Genomic DNA, 21,907 nt, shown 5'->3' with positions numbered 1-21,907 from the left:
TATATTAATTTTATAACATTCAATAGTGCTATATATTTGAAAATTTATTAAATAGGTAACTGACCCATTAACCAAGGCGTGATTTTGTACTAATCAGCTTTAATATACTTTGTTCCCCTGTGGGTTGTACTATCATAATCTACTTGTTTATTTATTTGATCTGTTCCTAGTTTGCATTATGAAGGGAAAGAGTGAAAACAAATTTTAGAGTTATATAGTACAGTTGTCATATAAGTTTCAAACCTTCTTTTTTCCTTTTTTTTTAAGTTCAACTCGTAAAACTGTTAAATATTTAGGTCATTCGAGTTGATGATTTTCATCGTCACCTTTAGTTAGAATGAAAAATGGCACACTAATCTTAGTCTATTCACCTTAATATATTTGTATTAAGTTAAACGAAATTAAAAAAATTAACACTGACAAAATAAAATAAACACAAAAACTAAACTCTAAAAAAAACATATTTAATAATAATGCTAATAATTTAATGCACCTATTAGGTAGCATATTGAAGTCACTGTGTGATTACTTTTATTAGCTCTTTGTGTCGTTTTTGTACGTGGAAATTATTTTGTTAGTACAACACATAGATTCTAATTCCATGAAATTTTATGATCATTTTATTTATTATTGCTATTTATGATACCAGATCCAATTTGGGTGCTTAGCTGGATAACTTTTTGGTAGAGGAAATGGTGGATGGATTCCAGAGTGTAAAACACATTAGTACATTTTAGTGATGTTACCATAGGAAAAGGAAACCTCTAAACATGAATGAATGATAATGTCACGCATTAAAATCCACTCAAAATTCAATTAATTATTTATCTAAAAGTTGAGGAGATACATTTGGTAATAATAAATTTTTTTACTCAAATCTCAGAAGGAGAGACATATTGCTCATACAAAACTAGTTCTATAGTTTTTTAGTTAGCAAAATATTGTTGACATTTCAAATTATGCATGTATTTTGAGTCTTCAACATATTTTAATTTTTTTTAGTTTCTTTGCCAAATTCAGAAATCTTTTAATGTAATTGAGTTTTAATTCAAAACCATAGCTATCGTTTATTTTATCTATTATTATTATTATTACAAAATAATACTATTACAACTTTCTACCCATTCTCTTCTCTTATTGTCACCTATGTGACCCTTTTCTGTCATATGTATAATAATTAACAATTCATCACCTTCAAACTTGTATATATAGCATAATATATATTTTGCATGTTGTACTAATTATTTAACATTTATTTTTAGCATAAAGCAATTTATTTTTTAGCCATTTTAAAATAGATATTATAATCTCATAAAATAATAAAAAATATGTCTATAATTGAAGCACTTGTAACATTTATACTAGTACTAACTCTTCCGATTATATAAAAATGCTTTTTACAGGATCAGTAAGCAGGTTTAATTCGACCCATACTCTTTAAGTTTCCAATACATTTAAATTAAATCTTAAATAAGGAATATTTTAATATTTATATACCATAAGTATAAAGTTTTTTATATTTATAGTCTCATTCATATATTATTTATTTAAGAGTCAATAACATATAATCACTAAACTATTTTTCTAATGAGAAAAATATTTGCACTTATAGTTCACGAGTTATTTACACAATTAGTACATCATCCACTATTCATTTTCAAATATTATTTACTCTGAAATAAAATTAATATAAATAAATTATAATAATGTATTGATTATGTATAAATCTTTATACTATAAATATCAATGTATAAATATTACAATTTTTTCTAATTAAGAAAGGAGGGAAAAAACATTTACAACTAGACAAGATTTCTGTCAATAACATACATGAGCCATCTGGTTGTAAAAGATTCCTTCAATTAAGGGATGACAATGCCCATAATAAACTCTCTTTCTCTCTCTGGGTCAAGATTCTATATAAGCCTCTCTACCTTTCATCAACTCCTCACCTCACTCACAAACACTCTTAATTTCTCTCTGTATTCTTTTGCATATTCATATCTCCAACTTTTTTCTTTCAGCTCTATTTCAATCCCTTTTATTCTTCCAAATGGCCACTGTTGAGGTAACCCAAACATAAAGTTTTTTTTTGTTGCAGCTTTCTATAGTCCAAGTGTAGTTTAGTTCCAAATCTTACATGAAGATAGTGAAACAATTCTTTTTGGGCATAATGTTACTATTTTCTACACTTTCAATGAACGAATCAGTTTAATTTGTTTGTGTTAACTGACACGAGAGTGTTCTTTTTAAGGTTATATATATTGTATTTGTGGTAGCAGTAACTAGTACGGGTAGATCTCTTGCAATAATTTAATCTTACAGAACATATTACACTCCTACTAACAATATGAACACTATCTTTGTTATTTTTATTTATTTATTCTGTTTTCTAACTATTTCCCTTATTTTATTAGTTTATTATTCTCTTACTCATAGATCATATATACATAAATCAATAAACACTAAGTATGGATGATCATTTGATCTTATACAAGATTTGGGGTGATCGACGTGTTTCACACCCTTCTTGGTCATTAATTGTGAAGCACTAACCACGTTCAAGTATTCACTGATGTATGGTATTGGATCGTGATCAATTATCAACATAACATTCTATGTAGACCTCGTTTTCTATTTATTTTCTTTCAGGTTTTATAATCACAATTGCATCCAAAGTATAGATCATCGATCAATTTATACATAAGCACTTCTTTTATAATCACTTAATGGCTTGATTGTTTTCAAACCAACAATTCCCCAACTATTGTTTGAACTAATTAACACTCACTTACATTGCACTTCTATGCATGGTTAGAAAGAAAGAATAGAGAATATAACAAACTCTGACTCTATTCGCATGTTATGTCAGACCTTTACTTTACTCTAGAACTTCGATTAATTATTGAAAATTAAGTTGATGGACTTGATTCACATATATGTATCAACACATTATGTGATTTTTCATTCATCTCTAACATTAAGGTATTTATCTTTGCTATATATATATATGCTTGGCACATGATTGAAGACTTTGTAAATGAATGGATCTTGCACTTGCAGGTTGCACAGCAAGTACCAACAACAGTCCCAGAAAATGAAACAATCGAGGTAGCCAAGATCGAGGAAACAACCCCAGAACAACCAGCAGTTGATGAGGTTGCTGCCCCAGAACAACCAGCAACCGAGGAACCAAAGGTAGAAACCGTCGAAGAACCAAAGGTAGAAACAACACCAGCAGCAACAGAAGCACCAGCTGCTCCAGAAACTGAAGTTGAAGTTGAGACCAAGGAGGTAACAATTGAGACAACAGAGGAAGCTGAGGCTGAGGCAGAAAAGCCAGCACCAGAGACAACAGAGGAAAAAACTGAGGAACTGAAAGAAGAGCCCAAAGTTGATGAGCCAAAAGCAACTACTGAAACAGAATCAGCACCAGTGAGTGCAGTGGAGGAGAACAAACCAACTGAGCCAGAAGTGGAAGCCACTGTAGAAGTTGATGCTGAGAAGACTGAGGCTTAAACCTATATGATCAAGTCTACCTTTTTCCATGTTGTCAAGGTTGAAAAGCTTTTCTGTTTTGTTTATTCAGTGTTATTATTATTATTATTATTATGGTAAGTCTTTGGATATGGAGGGTATACCTGCATGTAAGCACAGCACTTGGCTCCACATCAGCATACATGATAAGTGAGCTATAGCAGCTGGAGTCTGTGGAGGGTGATTCCTACAAAGCATAATGAATTTGTCATGGTGTGTTTTGTTTCTCTACTTTTGAATAATTCATATTTACTTTATTCTATTTCTATTGTTATCACACAAACAAATTCTATGTTCTTAATCTGATCTCTCCCTCATAAACTAGTTCGTCTTATGTTTTTTTTTATTGAACATGACTTAGCAGGCTCCCTAGGTAAACAACAATAAAAAAAAGTGAAATTTTCTTTATGGGAAACGAAAGCAAGGAGATAAATTCATTATCTCATACTATCAATTTTTTTCTTTCTCAAAATAAAAGGTATCCGTTCTAAGTGTATATAAAGTATTGCTCTTGCTAAAAAATCAGTAGAAATAGATTTGGACTTTAACAACAATGCACTACTATGCAGTGTCACATTTCCTTATAATAATAGAAGATAGATCTACCACTATTGAGTGAAAATTGGATGTAACAAACGAGTAACCACTCAACTTCGTATACGAAGGAGTGAAAATATTTTAGTTTATAACCATTGCAGGGATTTCAGAGCGTAAGAATAGTGTCTAAATCGTAAAACAATTTTTGAAAGCAAGCTATGATATTAAATGAAAAAATTATGATGAAAATGTCGTTGCATTTCGCATCAGTTATTATTATGAATGGCAACAAAGTCTGACATTTTTGAATTACATTCTTGCATATTTTTTGGAAGAATTTCACGTGAATATAATCTTTAAAGGAACAGCTACCTGTAGCAAAATTTGTTACGACGTACTGACTATCCTTACCGAGTAAGAATTATTAGTTATAAAACAAATTTGTTAATCATTTGTCAATGGTTAAAAAGGATTTGAATAAAAAAAGAACAACATATTTTCTTCATTGAATACAATATTTCCCAATTCAAACTGTTGCTTAGTTCCTTAACCCGAACAATAAGTAGCAAAACTATTTATAAAAAAATAGAACACTACACTCGGATCTTCCTATAAATTATTCATTCAGGCATGGCATGGCATATATTGTAACCATAGGAATAAGCCACTTACCTGTGACGAGGAAGTCTTAACATGAAAAGAGAAAGAAAAATACTATCTCCCAACCTATTTCTAAGATTTTTTTATTGATATTAATTTTGATTCTTTTTTACACGATTCTTTTCAAATTTCAATGAAAAATATGATTTTGTTATACAAATATCCTCATTAATTAGAATGTAATGGAAGGAGAAAATGAGCATTATAATAGTGAAGGGTAGTTATGTAATATATATAATCATTGACACATAAACTATCCATATTAACTGAGAGTTGAGATCTTCTCCTGTACCGAAATGATATTTGCTCTACGAGTATTCAAACTTACTCATGACTAAATGAGGTGACAGACATCATCAAATACGCATTCCTTCAATCCTATGTTTTATTAATACTTATCCCATATAAACATTTGACAGATGGTCGACTCTGAATTGATTTGAGAAACATAACTATAATTTGAGAATAGATAGAAAGATCCTATACTCTGTACAAAACTGAGGAGCAATATTATGTGCAATCAAAACCACTAGCATGCATGGATATATATATCTATTTACCAGGTACCAAAACTGCAACCAATGTGTTCTTGAGTGATGATTCCAAGACGATCTTGCATGATAGCCTTAGATGAATATGCTGGGAAACACAGCCTGTAAAAGCATGTGTGAGATGAAGGAAGGTGATCATCAGGTTCAAGGGCCTTATAAATGTATAGATGAGAAGCCAAACCACGAAAACCCTCAACTGGTAAATGTTTCACTGATGTCCAAAAGAACAACAGAACCTTCCTTTGTTCAGCTGACATTTTCCCAACAATCTACAAAGTGATTTTAACAGAATATAATAATATTAAAAAATATTAATTCACTTGAATATCTAGCTAGGGATGAGTCGGGTTGGGATGGGTTAAAGCTTGTCCCTTATCCGACCCTAAATGTTGATCGGGTCAGTTTTAGAATCCGGATCCGACTTTAGACCCGAAGCTAACCCAACCCTAAATATCAATGATACTTTCGACCAAAAAGATATTATTACTCTATACACATTTGAACAGAGACACATATAAACATGATGACTGAGTGATCATAGAACGGGTAGGGCTGGTCATGCTTGGTCCCTACCCGATCCTAAATATTGACCACATCTAATTTTTGAACTCGATGAGATCGACCCCATTCGGGCCATACCAGTGAGCGGGTAGGGTCAGGTCCTGCTCACCCCTACCCTAATCCTAGCCATTGTTTAAATAATGATTTTTTTAGAAAAACATTCTAGTAAGAATCATTTCAATAACTGCAATAACCAACCTAGTTTTATTGAAAAAAGAGATCTTAAACATTTATTTTTGCAGAAAAAACGGCAAACTTAATATTCAGATTTATTGCATCTCACCAAAAGTTGAAATTATTACTTTGGATAAATTCACTAATATGAAAAAGGTAAGGTTCATAATGTTAAACAACTATATGCAATCAGAAGAGCTCAAACTGACAAATCATCAACAGCAAAATTTCATTAGAGAGGTTGGGAACACATCTTCTATCCAAAACGTTATAATAATTGCATACCCTTCTAAAACCAGTAAAGTCATTGTAATAATTGCATAAAATCAGGATCAAACATACCTCCCAAAACCAAGATATCTGGTGATCACTCTCTTTATAGTCACTATACTTTGTATGTGCCTTCCAATCCTCAACAGAAATGGTTTTATCACTCCCATGCAGCATCCAATCAAGATCTTTGAGCTCTAAGCTTTGAAAGAAGAACTGCTGGAGCGTTGAGTTGGACAGTATATCAGCAAAACCCTTGGCAAAATATGATACCTGGTCATGTATGGATGTTCGAAAACAATTCTGTATAAGAAGATTAACATACTTCTCCCTGTTCTTACTATTCACAACAAGGCTTTCCCCACCAGGGCAAAGCTCAATCACTTTCCTGTATCCTAATTCCTCCACCTCTCTAACAAAGGTCAGTCCTAATGCATCTGAATCAATGAAATCAGCATCCATCTCCAATATTTGTTTGCAGCTACTATACAAGTAAGGATCTGCATCCTTTATATCTTCTAAAGTAATAGATTTTCCAGCCAATTGCACAAAAAACACACGATCAAAAACAATACCTACGTGCACCCTGTGCATCAAAGCTAATGCAATAACACGACCAGAGAACTCGAAGTACTGCAGGTGCAGAGGATGTACCTTAGATGCTGCAGACAAGTAGATAAAAACATAAACTAAACTTGATTTTGCAGGACTAGTTTTAATAATATCTACAGAAATAAGATATGCATGCAGCAAGCAATATAAATGCTCAACATGGATCAAGCAATCATAACCCCTAATGGTAACAAAATGGGAACTCAAGTTTAGTGACAAAATGCTAATGACTTGACAGGTTAAACAATCCAGATTCCATAACTGTTGATGAAAAAACAGGTTCAGTTATAAAAAAACATAAGCACAGTTGTCACAATTAATAAATATATGAGAAGCTACACTGCTGATTTTCTTATCGATGTTAACCACGATGCACTTCATCTCATACTTTAGAGGATCCAATTATATATAAGTGCACACACAGACGACAACGGAAAATGTGAGCATTTGAGTAACAATAACATGCCAATGCATCATTTCTTTGGAAGTGCCTAAAGGGCACATAGATTCTATGATATTATTGTTTTGTGGTGCTGTAGCCTTATCAGGTACCCCTTGGATTGATAGCTAGCCTTATCATAACAAACTCTTAAAATGCATCTGAAGTGTCATTAGATTACATGATAGACTGGCAAGAAATTATACCTGAATGCTTGAATCTTTTAATCTTTAGCAATGTTAAAATTGAATACATAATAAATACATTATTTTTATCATTAATTCTGAAACTGCTTACTAATTTATATTATACAAATGTTGAAGGCATATAAAATTAATCGTCCTCCTAATCATGGTGGCAACTATTTCCATAAATTTGCATGTAAGTGTCAATGCTCGAGTTCTAAAATGAATCATATTCTCACCTAGATTCTTTTACCCACACTCATTCATAAAGTTATGGAAACCCTTGCTTATTTTTACTACATATGGGCTCCGATGCAACAGCTCTTGCCAAAACATTGTACTTGAGCTCTACAATGTGTTAAATTAGGGAAACCAAGTAGCATTAACACAAACATCACCTATCCATGTCATAAAAATTTGACAATTTACCGTTAGATGTCAACTGCCTAACACAACCCTCGTCTTTTATCCAGACTTGGGATTAGCCATATATTGATTTTAAATTCAATAAGCACGAAATAGGCAGAGTTTTACCCCACAAAACATTAACCTAATTTCTAAAATAAAATAAATCTGTATCATACAGAAACAATCATTATACCCATAATCTGTGCAAGTGTGCAACATAGTCATCAGAGCGACCACAAAATGTGATGGTCCACACTGAGTTTAATGGTGAAGTGGTTTATCACCATTCCTCGCATTCCACATATCGCAAGGATGCAGCACTTAATTTCTTGATGACATTTTCAACCATGCAAGTTAGACTGTACAGACTTTATGCCCTAAATAACCTACTCTAGAAAAGGCAAAAATAAAATCATTTTACACTGTAAGTTTGTAACAAAAATAGGCATGCTAATCTTGGGAATGAATTAAAATCTTCATAATTTCATTAATGGCTTAAAGGATGCAAGGCAAAGAGAGGATTGGAATAGTAAGCCTTTTCCTCTGATATAGGTAGAGAATAAAATGTAAACCCTCCCATTATTATCCTAAGGCCTTCTATGCAGATCCGGCAGAGGTCTTTCCTGTCCAAAAGGAATTTCGTTACCTCTCAGGCACACAATTTGAGACAACATAGATGAGATTCCACAGTAGCAGGCCATGGAGACATACTATACTTTTTAAATAATCTTTTACCTTTTGCCGATAAAAAAAATTAATGAAAAATATTCACTATTTCATTATAAATTTAAAGGAAGCAACACCCGAAGTCATGAGACAAGGTATCAAAATTTTATAAGAGGGAAAAGTAATAATACATAAAAAGAACATATACACTTCAAACTGTAACCAGATTAACATTGTTTTTATCAAGCACATCAATTGACAGATGAAATCTATGAATTGTCGAATTTCTCTACAACACTCTAATAGGGTAGGTATAGGGTAGAAGAAAAGAGGGTTGTTGTTGGTAGTTGTTTGAATTAAATAAACAGGGAATTCATAGAATATCCTTACTAGTTAGTTAGACTAGTGTATTAGTTGTATAAATAGAGAAGGGAAAACTTGTAAGAATAGTTTTTGACATTTTGTAAATGTGGAATAACTGAATTGGAGTAATTCGGTTGGGAGGGAAACTGTTGGCAGTTTCCATTTCATTCTTCTACTCTTGTATCTCTTTCTTTCAATACAATTTCATAGATTCAAGATCAAATTAATCTTGGATACATTCTTTCTTCAATCTTTCTACTCTTTCTTTTCGTGATTAATACCAGTTCTAACACTGGTATCAGAGCACCAATCTTGGTGCTTGAGGGAAGTGAGATCCACCAATTCTGCTGCTAGGGTTACGAATCACACTTGTGGAGGAATAATATGGGAGATCGCAGAAGTAGAAATTGATTGAAGACGAAACAAAAATTTGTTTTTTGCGAAGGCTCGAATTTTGCGAGATAGAGAAGACACAAGCAAATTCGTGAGGCTAGGGTTTGTGCGAAGAAGAAGACGATGGAGTTGTGACGCGGAGAGGACGAAGTCAGAATCTGAATGCTAAGGTTTGGATGTTGGAAATAGCTGAATTACAGTAGGAGAAGAAGACGAAGCATTCCGAGATTCGAAATTCTGAAATTTAGATTCAGAAATTAGGAATTTGTGAATTTTTGCCAGAAATCCAAAAAAATCAGATTGGGATTTGTCTGAATTCTTGTTGATTTTTGTTGAGAATTCGGGATTGGTTGTTAGTTAATGGTGTCTACACAAAATATGGCACGAGACAGTGATAGTTGGAAACAAGAACGTGATGAGGATGCGCACCGACGGGAGAAATGGCAGAAGTGGGAGATTCCGATTTTTGCTGGCGATGACGCATTCGAGTGGACTCACCGATTGGAAAGGTACTTTCAGTTGAAAGAATTGTCGAAAGATGAGAAGATGCAAGCGACCATTATGGCACTTGAGGGGAAGGCATTGAGTTGGTACCAATGGTGGGAGAAGTGTAATCCGAGACCCAATTGGGAAGGGTTCAAGATCGCCGTGATTCGTCTATTTCAACCATCTATGATTCAGAATCCATTCGAACAGTTGTTATCTCTCAAACAAACGGGTTCAGTAGAGGAGTTTGTGGAGGAATTCGAGAAGTACGGTGGGACCTTGAGGGTTATAGATCAAGAATTTGTGAAAGGAGTATTCTTGAATGGGCTCAAGGAGGAACTACAAGCAGAGGTAAAACTGTATGATTTACATTCCTTATCTGAAATTATACAAAAAGTTTTGTTGATAGAACAAAAAAATCAAATGGAGAATAAGAGTTTGGAAGAAGCTACGAATCAGAGCATCCCTTTGAAATTATCATCTGAGAATCCATGCTCAGGTGTTAACTCTTCTTCTGTTCATGAAAAGGAGCATGAAAGATTTTCAGTTGCTGTTACTTGTGTACAATCTGTCAGTTCATAAATTCCGGGGGAGAATTCTGGGTATCAAACTAGAAACGATGGTGGTTTTGAAGCTAGTAACATATTTGGTTCAACACCTTTCAAGAAAAATCTTGAATCACCTTCTGCAAGGAAATCTCCCTGGCTCTTCAACACTTTTCTGTACAGTCCTAGATTTTATAATGAAATTACAATTGAGAATTTCGGGGTTTTTAATGAGCCCGAGTGATAAAAGCTATGATGAAATCGGGTTGATGAAACAAGTCGGCGAACAAACTGATACCACATATGTCAATGTTGAGGAGATTTTGGGCAACGAAACTCTTTGGGAATCAACAACCTGGATTCAGGAGAACTTTCTCAATTTTCCCCTTGAGGACAAGGTGGTTCTTTTAGGGCGGGGTATTGATAAGGTAGGTATAAGGTAGAAGAAAAAAGGGTTGTTGTTGGTAGTCGTTTGAATTAAATAAAGAGGGAATTCCTAGAATACCCTTATTAATTAGTTAGACTAATGTATTAGTTATATAAATAGAGAAGGGAAAACTTGTAAGAATAGTTTTTGACATTTTGCAAATGTGGAATAACTGGATTGGAGCAATTCGGTTGGGAGGGAAACTTGTATCTCTTTCTTTTAATTCAATTTCATAGATTCAAGATCAAATTGATCTTGGATACATTCTTTCTTCAATCTTTCTACTCTTTTCTTTTCGTGATTAATACCAGTTCTAACACACTCCCAAAGATAATTATGTTTTAAATGATCAATACTTAAAACACAAAATAAATGAATGAAAGCCTAAAAGTAATCAGAATCAAGTAGTGGCTCTGTAGGAATTAGGAAATACAGCATGATGAGTAAGATTCCTGTCACTTCATATGATTGATAGTTTCATATGTATGTATCCTAGATTAAAATAAAAGTATGAAGCTTCACAGATGCTCTGAACTTCGGATGGAATGATTTTAGCAGCTAAAATCCTAAGGAATCCTCTCAGGTTGAAAGCTATTAAGATAGGAACAGGTTTCTAGGAAAAATGTTACTAAATTCCCGATAAAAAAGGCATCTCGACACAACAAGCCAGTGGAACAGATTCTACAGGATGGAAGAGTTTTAGTTTTTATCGTGTTCGAAACATAATATTGTAAATTGCCCATAAAGCAGATGGTAATTGGCTCCTCTAAAGTGAAGACGTGCACTTTAGTGGATAAAATGCAAATGTAATCATTGATTGAATAATCAACAGATGGGATTATGATAAGATACACACATGTACAAGAAATCATGATTTTTTAAAATCCTAACCATTGATTTTAGGATCAACGGTTATAATACCTCACCTTATCCTCTCAAGTGACTGTATGTTCCAAGACGAAGAACCAACAATGACTTCAGGAAATGCTTGTCTAAAGCAATTTATCCCCACTTCAAACTTCAACTAACCAATTTGGGTGTTAACTCTACCATCAAGTCTACTGCCCTTCAACTAACCCATTCTATGATTTATGAAATGGGCTTCTTTTAGCTTTCAACTTTTTTAAGCTTTTGAAATTTGTTTCATATGGATGTAATTTACTGTATAATTCTTTGAATATAAGTGAACCCTCCTGAACACTAGTTCAACAATTTTTATTATCCTGAGAAATATAACTTAGTAAACATTTTAGAACTGTTTGAGATTTGGAAATACTACCACTGGATGATAAACAGTGAGGAAAATACATTCAGAATTATAGAAAAACTTACCAGGATTAGGGAAAAATCTTCTTCTGTCATTTGGGCATGCCAAAAAAAGGGCATTCTGCGGATTAAATATTGCTTGACAAACCAAAAAAAACCACTCCCTCAGTACACCTGGTCCTGTAGCTTCCTCATTTTTGAACTCCATAAATAGACCAGCATGAAGAGACTCAGGCTCTGCATGTTTTATGTAGTTAAAAGATTCAGTAAATAACTGAGACCTGTCAATAAGCATCTCATGCAACTCTTCATAGTCTTCTTTTACATCAGGGAAAAGCAGCAATGCCAAATGCCTCCTAGACTGAAAATTGGTCACAGCTTTGTGCTCAAGAATCCAATGATGATCATCAGTTCTCTTTGCACATTTAACAATTAGTAGAGACACCATACGTCTTTCCTGAAACAGAACTGTCCAAAACAATTCTTCGGCACCATCATAGAGCTTACTGATTTGATATAATTCCTTCAAGATGGAAAGATACTGAGACCACGCCGAATAGACAAAATCCCCTGCCTCTTCTAGTTCCTTGTTAGCCAAGCATTCTTTCATGCTTCGAAGGCACTCAACCATTTTGCCCAACAACTGAATAAATATAAGATGAAGGCTATCAGCCCCTTCAGCAGAATGCGATAGATCCTCATGGAGTTTACCATTATCACTTATAGAACACTTAAGAATCAGCAGCTCTTTGATTCTACTTGACCCCTTCAAAGTGTGCAGCTCTTTGATTCCTCTCCTCATAGGGATCAAAAATGCAGTAAAATCCTTCATATCGCTCATCAACGGCCCCACACCGGTGTGGAGTCCCATGCTCAAATCCAAATCCCTCAACAACGTATCCGCAAGCTCCCGAACAAAGGGTGAAATATCTTTAAGCAATACACACCCATCATCAAAAGAACAGTATGAAACAGTGGCAGTCTCCAACAACGACGCAAAAGTACTTTGACTCAAAATATACAAAGGATCATGACGCCCTACACTTTTAAGAACCTTACACAATTCCAATACCAAACGAGCACATTGACCATGAAATGATTTATCCATGATAGTTTTACACGAACTCAAAAAATGCCTAATAGACCAATCACCAAGATCCTTGTTACCTGGACAGGATGAAACATAAAGCATAACCAAAACCATAGGAGCATCCGAAGATAAGAAAATTTCAAAATACGAAGCAAAATATTCGTTTACGACTATCGACTGAGCCAAACTCAAATAACTAGTCATCAAACCCTTAATGATTTTTAGTGAATCGTGAACCTTTTCTCCTCTGCAGAGACGCCAAATTATTGAAACCATTTCATCCATAAGTTTCCAACCTTGCGGGTGCCTCGTGCTTTTCATACGACAAACCAATTGAACATTCGCGTCGTTTTCAATCGCGCATTCATCCAGAGTCTGTTCCCACCGAAGCTGTTTCCCTCTGTATATCAAACGCTGCTCCACAATCGGAATACCAGTCATCATTTCGATTCTCTCGTGGATCGATTTCACACTGTCTTCCGGAGGCGCGTGCATCACCACGGTTTTGGAAATCATTCTGACAAAGAACTGTAACCGTGACTCGTACCGAGTCGAGTGGGACTGTAAAGCGGCGCGCGCGCGTGGCGACGACGATCGCGCGTCGGAAGACCTAGCAGAGACCGCGGTGGACATAACAGCGGCGTCGGAGGAGGAATTCACCGCTTCTGGTTTGTCTTTCTTCATCCTGACGAGGAGATCGGCGGCGTAGTCGTCGTCTTCATCAAATATAGTACCATAGTCATCGAACTTACGCTTCGGGGAGTGATTGCGGTTGTGAGCGAAATCGACGGTGGAGGTTTGGATTACAGTCATTTAGGAAAACAACCACCGCCGCAGCCGCCACCGTAGAAAGAGTATCAGTGGCGAGCTGAGAGAGAAGTGGTCATGCAAAGAAACGGCGCTTAAAATAATCAGAATCAGAAGTTGTTAGGTTTATCCGGTGAGTTAAGTTAAGCCGAAAGCTGAAACGGTGGCGTTTGAGTTTTCTGCGCTTTGTGTGTTCTTTTGGGATTACCGTCATTGCGCTGATTTTATATAAAAATATATAATAAATAATGGATTTTATATTTGTAGTACAAAAGGTTAGTGTATACGGCTGGTCGGCTGGACCTGTAAAAATTGACTATCCTGACAGCTGGACTGTTAAAAGTCTAAAAACTTACGGAATCTAATTATCTTATTATATATTTTTATTATAATTATAATTTTAACCAAAATTGTTTTGATTTTTAAAATTGGACTTTGTTAAAATAGTGAGCCTTTTTATTAGTTTGTTAGTTAAGTTGGTTAGGGTAGTTAGGGATGAGAATCATCTGTATTTATTGGTGTCCCTAATGGTGTACCAAACCAATCAAGATGAGTTATTTTATTGGAATTTATTTTTATAAAAACATAAATTAATATTTTATATTATTTTGGGAAATATGATTGGGGACAGGGTTTTTTTGGGATAGGTATCCTTGTCCGGGTAGTTAGCGTTTTCTTCCTTCTCATTCATGATTCAATTTCAATGTAACTTTGGAATTCAATTCAATAACATTTCTCATTCCTTCTTATTCATCAAGAAGATCTCTCTTGTCTATGGCTCATACCATTTTAACATGGTATGAGACTATAATTATTTCAAGATTCAGCAAACAATCATAACCTTCTATTCAACCAAATGTGAATCTACATGGTTTGGCATGTAATTTCCAAGGGTGATATCTTTCTTATTAAGTCACTGCTTATTTGTTGCATGAGTTGTTCTTTCTTGTTTAACACCTTATGTGGATTCTTTGATAAGTGTTCTCAATTTGACGAAGTATGCAATAATGTTGTGCTGGAGTTTCACACTTTGATAAGTAAAGCTAAAGATAAAATCTCTACAATTGTACCCGTTTGGGTCAAAGCATGCAGGAACATTCATTAAAGAAATGAAGGTGGACAAAGAACCTGTTGGGGGCTATGGAGGAATAATTGGAAGAAAGAAAGGAGTTGTTGCAATATGCATTAACTACAATGACATTAAAAAGAAGAGATGGATGCCCAGGATGGTTAACATCTTGGAAAAAGCTTTATTGTGAGCATATCTTTACAACATAACCTGTCCAGATTGATGCATTTTTTTTTGAGTTTTCAGTGCAAGGTGTGGTTGCTTTGGTTTCTACATTAATTCAATCCTCTATGAGTTTTCTTGGATTTTCTTTCATTTTCTTGGTCTCCATGAATGAGGCAACCCAATTGGAAAAGTTCACCTAAAGGCAATGGAAAAGGGACAGAGCCCCATGCTGTAAAGTTTGAGCATGAAAAAGAGAACAATGTCAAGGCAAAGAGAGTAGCAGTGGAAGATAATCATGTTGTGGAAAATTTTGTTAAGATAAATCCATTTTTGTACTGGTCATTTTTGCACCAACAATTCGAGCATCAAAAGACCATGCCATGGTTCACATCATAATGTCTCTGGTAGAATTAAGAAGGGACTAGAACCATACAATTTGGAGAGACCAAATTATATCTTCTTGGATGAAAACAAGTTGTTCATTGGTTGAAGACCTCATACTGCTACTAAGTGTATGGGTCATTTGATTTTATAAAACTTGTATACATCAATTACCCTTATTTCTTCATATTCTATTTTCTATACCTCTCTCATTAAACACACAACATTATTACAGTGTGTATTTCTCTTTATTGAAGCAATATATTAGGATTAATATTAAAATTCATTTTTTCTCTTTTTCATCCATTATGATTGATTTGGTTGGGTAAGCTGCTGTCAAAATAGATAGTTAAGCTTTGGATGAAGTTGTTTCTGCCTATGGTAGTTAAGCTTCAATGTTGCTTCACATTCAGATTTCAAGACTTGGAATGCTTGATATATTCCAGCTTGCAGGGGAATGTTAAAATAGTTGAGCCTTTTTGTTAGTTGGTTAGTTAATTTGGTTAGGATAGTTAGTGTTTTCTTCCCTTTATATAGATGATTCAATGTAATTTGTAAAATTCAATTCAATAACATTTTCTCATTCTTTCTTGTTCGTCAAGAATCGGTCTTATCAATGATTACTACCATTTTAACATACTTGCGTCGGGTTACTTATGTTTACTACTTTCATATTTGAGAGATTTTACTACTTTTATATATATTTGGGATAAAACAAGTACATCTAGTTGAATCATAGAGCTCTCAACTCCTCAACTTATTACATGGTAAATTTGTCAAAATAGGATATGAATAAAGATACTAATTTGTTTTTTTTTTATCCACTATAGAACACTGCATAACAAAATAGGTTTGTTAAGAAAATAGTAGTATATTAATATCATATATATTTTGTTAAAAAGGGTTTAAAAACTATTAAAATTTTAATAAAATTGTTAATATTATTTGGGTCGGCTTCTTACAACTTGTCGTACGCTTAGGATGGTTTTGAATTGTAATTTAATAAACATAATTAAAACTGATCTTTTCATTGAGATTCAATTTAGCATGAGTCCTTGTGGAGTAATCCAAACTCGTTAGGGTTGTCCTGTTTTTACTTATCTATTTATGACTAATGATTATTAGATCAAATTTGAGATTCATTTGAAATTCGACTCATTGTTTAGTTTAATAAACTTTGTTCATAAATCAAACACAGTTAAACTTAAGTTGCAAAGTTTGACTTTTTAAATTCATAAGTTAACTCAATTTTTCATATATGTGTGAGTGAATTGACTCAAGCGATAACAATTATCCTATAAAAATTATGATAATAATAAATTTGGGTTATGCAATTATACATAAATGATTAAGATTAAATGTTATTAATAGTTACATGCTATGAAGCACGGATTCGTCAAACATGTCGGTGTCCGACACGTATCCAACACAGATACGCTCAGATTCGCGAATGATACGTATCCATAGAGTATCCAAAAATTAAAAAAATAAAATAAATAAATATTAAGACACGTATCCGATTCGTTTTCAATAAAATATAGGATATATGGATTCGTTTTCAGTAAAATATAGGATATATAGATTCGTTTCCAATAAAACAGGATAAAATAGATTCTTTTCCAATAAAACAGGATAAGATAGATCCGTTTTCATTAAAATATGATAGGATAAGATATATTTGTTATGGAGGGCAATGATTTTAGGATAGATTCGTTTTCATTAAAATAGGATAAGATAGATTTGTTATGGAGAATAACGATTTTAAATTTCCATTATATTTTTTACTTTAGATATTTTGATTTACACTTATAATTTTATCATATTTTATGTGTTTTTATTATTTTATACGCGTATCCCTGAACGTATCGTATCCTGTATTTTGTAAAAAATGCGTGTCGACGTATCGGATACGTATCGTACCCGATACACATATCAGTATCCGCGCTTCATAGGTTACATGAAAACTTAAAAATGTCACGTATTAGAATATACAAAAATATATTAGAATATCTTAAATTATATTATAGAGTATATCTAGATGATACATATGTATAAAGAAATATCACATACTATGATGATTATATCTTAGATCTCTTTGTAGCATCTTAGAAGATATTTTAGGATTGAAATTAATATGTTTCCGTATTTAATTAGAAGTAAATACACATTAGTATTATATATTTTGTATGACAATATTATCTCACCATCATTCAAATATTATTAATACAATTTACTAATTTGAGATTTCATTTTTCTTCTTCTATATTTAAACCCTATAATTCCAACATCAAGTATATTTATCTTTTAATTTTTCTATTCAAATAAAATTCAATTGCTCATATTATTTGTACCTATTTCTCTCAATAATAAATGTCACTAGAGTCACTTCCATATGTACACAAAATAACAAATGTTATCACTTTGTAACTTTAAAATTAATATATGTAAGTGTAAACATGTATAGAATAGTTAAATATACACATATTAAATATTTTATAATTATATATATATATATTCTATTGTATTAATATACAAATTTAATATATCAAAATTAATATTTCAATACAAATTAATAAGTCTTATTTCTCTTTTATATATACAATCATACATATATTCAAAATTATTATTTGAGCTGATAAACGATATAAATTTGAGTTTATTAACTGGGTCGAAAGTTCATAAATTCTAAGTGAACTAATTTTAAGTTGAAAAAATTTACATTTGATTCAACTCAAGTCGATCATTAATAAATCGAGTTGAATTCAACTTGATTTGACTTATTTTCATCCTTAATTGAGTATCGTTATTTTTCTATGTTTTTTTGACATTTTATGAAATATGTCATTAGACATATTTTCTATCTCACAAAATGTGTCATACTATATGCTACTTCATGTAATAATTGGTTAAAAATAATATAGTGTGCAAAAGGTGAGCACATATTGTATAGATTTATTTGGTTTATTTTATATTAAGGTTCTTATAACCTAATTTTTTTACCCAATAGTAAGTTTAGTTTATTAAAAACTTAGTAATCAAAACAAGTAAAATTTCATCTTCAAAAATGTTGGTTGTTTTTAAGTATATAATCTTACAAATTATAATCATAAATATAAATACAATGTAGATTAAACATGTGTTAATTAAGTTGTTCTACGGGTACGAAACTAATTCATTTTGGGGTGTGTGACTACCTCTCCTAACAAATGTCGCTATTAGGAATCGAATTCTTGATGTTTTGGTCATTCTGATATTTAACAGAGCCTTATATTATTATACTAAATTACTAATACCTTGTAGGTTCCTTTGAATATAAGCGAAGCGTTTCTTTCTAGAGTATTGTGAAAATGTTGCGAAAGCGTAAAATAAATATTATGATAGGTGTTAATCGATTAATACTATAGTTAATCATTAACTGGTTAGAAAATCAAGTAAAACATTGGTTGAAAAATTCTTATAATTGACACATTTTACACGTTTTACACATTTAACACATGTTGAAATTGTTTTACAACATGTGCTTATTAGTTTGTTAGTTAGTTGGTTAGATAAGTTGATTACCTATTCATGTACTATAAATAAGGCTTTTCATGTCTTGATCAATAATGAGAAATTATCATAATATTCATTTTACGCTTTTGCAACTTTTTCGCAATATGGAGTGCGTGACTAACCTCCCAACAAGTGTCGTTCTCAGAAATCGAACTCTTGACTTTTTGATCATTCTAATATTTAACACAGCCTTACATTCCTATACTAAATTACTAATACATAGAGTATCCAAAAATTAAAAAAATAAAATAAATAAATATTAAGACACGTATCCGATTCGTTTTCAATAAAATATAGGATATATGGATTCGTTTTCAGTAAAATATAGGATATATAGATTCGTTTCCAATAAAACAGGATAAAATAGATTCTTTTCCAATAAAACAGGATAAGATAGATCCGTTTTCATTAAAATATGATAGGATAAGATATATTTGTTATGGAGGGCAATGATTTTAGGATAGATTCGTTTTCATTAAAATAGGATAAGATAGATTTGTTATGGAGAATAACGATTTTAAATTTCCATTATATTTTTTACTTTAGATATTTTGATTTACACTTATAATTTTATCATATTTTATGTGTTTTTATTATTTTATACGCGTATCCCTGAACGTATCGTATCCTGTATTTTGTAAAAAATGCGTGTCGACGTATCGGATACGTATCGTACCCGATACACATATCAGTATCCGCGCTTCATAGGTTACATGAAAACTTAAAAATGTCACGTATTAGAATATACAAAAATATATTAGAATATCTTAAATTATATTATAGAGTATATCTAGATGATACATATGTATAAAGAAATATCACATACTATGATGATTATATCTTAGATCTCTTTGTAGCATCTTAGAAGATATTTTAGGATTGAAATTAATATGTTTCCGTATTTAATTAGAAGTAAATACACATTAGTATTATATATTTTGTATGACAATATTATCTCACCATCATTCAAATATTATTAATACAATTTACTAATTTGAGATTTCATTTTTCTTCTTCTATATTTAAACCCTATAATTCCAACATCAAGTATATTTATCTTTTAATTTTTCTATTCAAATAAAATTCAATTGCTCATATTATTTGTACCTATTTCTCTCAATAATAAATGTCACTAGAGTCACTTCCATATGTACACAAAATAACAAATGTTATCACTTTGTAACTTTAAAATTAATATATGTAAGTGTAAACATGTATAGAATAGTTAAATATACACATATTAAATATTTTATAATTATATATATATATATTCTATTGTATTAATATACAAATTTAATATATCAAAATTAATATTTCAATACAAATTAATAAGTCTTATTTCTCTTTTATATATACAATCATACATATATTCAAAATTATTATTTGAGCTGATAAACGATATAAATTTGAGTTTATTAACTGGGTCGAAAGTTCATAAATTCTAAGTGAACTAATTTTAAGTTGAAAAAATTTACATTTGATTCAACTCAAGTCGATCATTAATAAATCGAGTTGAATTCAACTTGATTTGACTTATTTTCATCCTTAATTGAGTATCGTTATTTTTCTATGTTTTTTTGACATTTTATGAAATATGTCATTAGACATATTTTCTATCTCACAAAATGTGTCATACTATATGCTACTTCATGTAATAATTGGTTAAAAATAATATAGTGTGCAAAAGGTGAGCACATATTGTATAGATTTATTTGGTTTATTTTATATTAAGGTTCTTATAACCTAATTTTTTTACCCAATAGTAAGTTTAGTTTATTAAAAACTTAGTAATCAAAACAAGTAAAATTTCATCTTCAAAAATGTTGGTTGTTTTTAAGTATATAATCTTACAAATTATAATCATAAATATAAATACAATGTAGATTAAACATGTGTTAATTAAGTTGTTCTACGGGTACGAAACTAATTCATTTTGGGGTGTGTGACTACCTCTCCTAACAAATGTCGCTATTAGGAATCGAATTCTTGATGTTTTGGTCATTCTGATATTTAACAGAGCCTTATATTATTATACTAAATTACTAATACCTTGTAGGTTCCTTTGAATATAAGCGAAGCGTTTCTTTCTAGAGTATTGTGAAAATGTTGCGAAAGCGTAAAATAAATATTATGATAGGTGTTAATCGATTAATACTATAGTTAATCATTAACTGGTTAGAAAATCAAGTAAAACATTGGTTGAAAAATTCTTATAATTGACACATTTTACACGTTTTACACATTTAACACATGTTGAAATTGTTTTACAACATGTGCTTATTAGTTTGTTAGTTAGTTGGTTAGATAAGTTGATTACCTATTCATGTACTATAAATAAGGCTTTTCATGTCTTGATCAATAATGAGAAATTATCATAATATTCATTTTACGCTTTTGCAACTTTTTCGCAATATGGAGTGCGTGACTAACCTCCCAACAAGTGTCGTTCTCAGAAATCGAACTCTTGACTTTTTGATCATTCTAATATTTAACACAGCCTTACATTCCTATACTAAATTACTAATACCTTGTAGGTTCCTTTGAATATAAGGGAAGCGTTTCCTTTCACTCCTAGTGAGATTGGGTGCTAAGATTCTGAGCTGCTTCCTTTGCTAATTTTCTTTTTCAACCCAAGTTTTGTTTTTTCACTCAGCTATGTGGGTATCAGAATTGTAGAATAGTTGCTACCTTATCCCTTCTTTTCCAGCTACACTAGCTCCACTACTCTTGTGCCTTCAGGGAACGAGTAATGTTATTAGTCTA

At 32.0% G+C, this 21,907-nt stretch overlaps 2 protein-coding genes across 3 annotated transcripts; one reads left to right on the top strand and one right to left on the bottom strand.

Moving 5' to 3' along the window:
- LOC109330167 (major latex allergen Hev b 5-like) lies at window positions 1,930-3,799 on the top strand. Its single transcript, XM_019564227.1, has 2 exons — window positions 1,930-2,068; window positions 3,064-3,799. Exons 1-2 carry the CDS (start codon window positions 2,054-2,056, stop codon window positions 3,517-3,519), a joined length of 471 nt encoding a protein of 156 aa, XP_019419772.1. The 5' UTR covers window positions 1,930-2,053; the 3' UTR covers window positions 3,520-3,799.
- Window positions 4,940-14,185, bottom strand: LOC109330133 (E3 ubiquitin-protein ligase UPL5). Of its 2 annotated transcripts, XM_019564178.1 has the most exons (4): window positions 12,147-14,185; window positions 6,363-6,952; window positions 5,467-5,554; window positions 4,940-5,387 (listed from the first exon to the last, which is right to left on the bottom strand). In XM_019564178.1, exons 1-4 carry the CDS (start codon window positions 13,981-13,983, stop codon window positions 5,287-5,289), a joined length of 2,616 nt encoding a protein of 871 aa, XP_019419723.1. In that variant the 5' UTR covers window positions 13,984-14,185; the 3' UTR covers window positions 4,940-5,286. The 2 variants fall into 2 exon arrangements, with proteins under 2 accessions (XP_019419723.1, XP_019419722.1); XM_019564177.1 differs by having other exon boundaries at window positions 4,940-5,554.

The sequence above is a fragment of the Lupinus angustifolius genome, chromosome LG16 (assembly GCF_001865875.1).
Source record: "Lupinus angustifolius cultivar Tanjil chromosome LG16, LupAngTanjil_v1.0, whole genome shotgun sequence".
Taxonomy (NCBI): Eukaryota; Viridiplantae; Streptophyta; class Magnoliopsida; order Fabales; family Fabaceae; genus Lupinus; species Lupinus angustifolius.
This window is presented reverse-complemented; position numbering and strand designations above follow the sequence as displayed.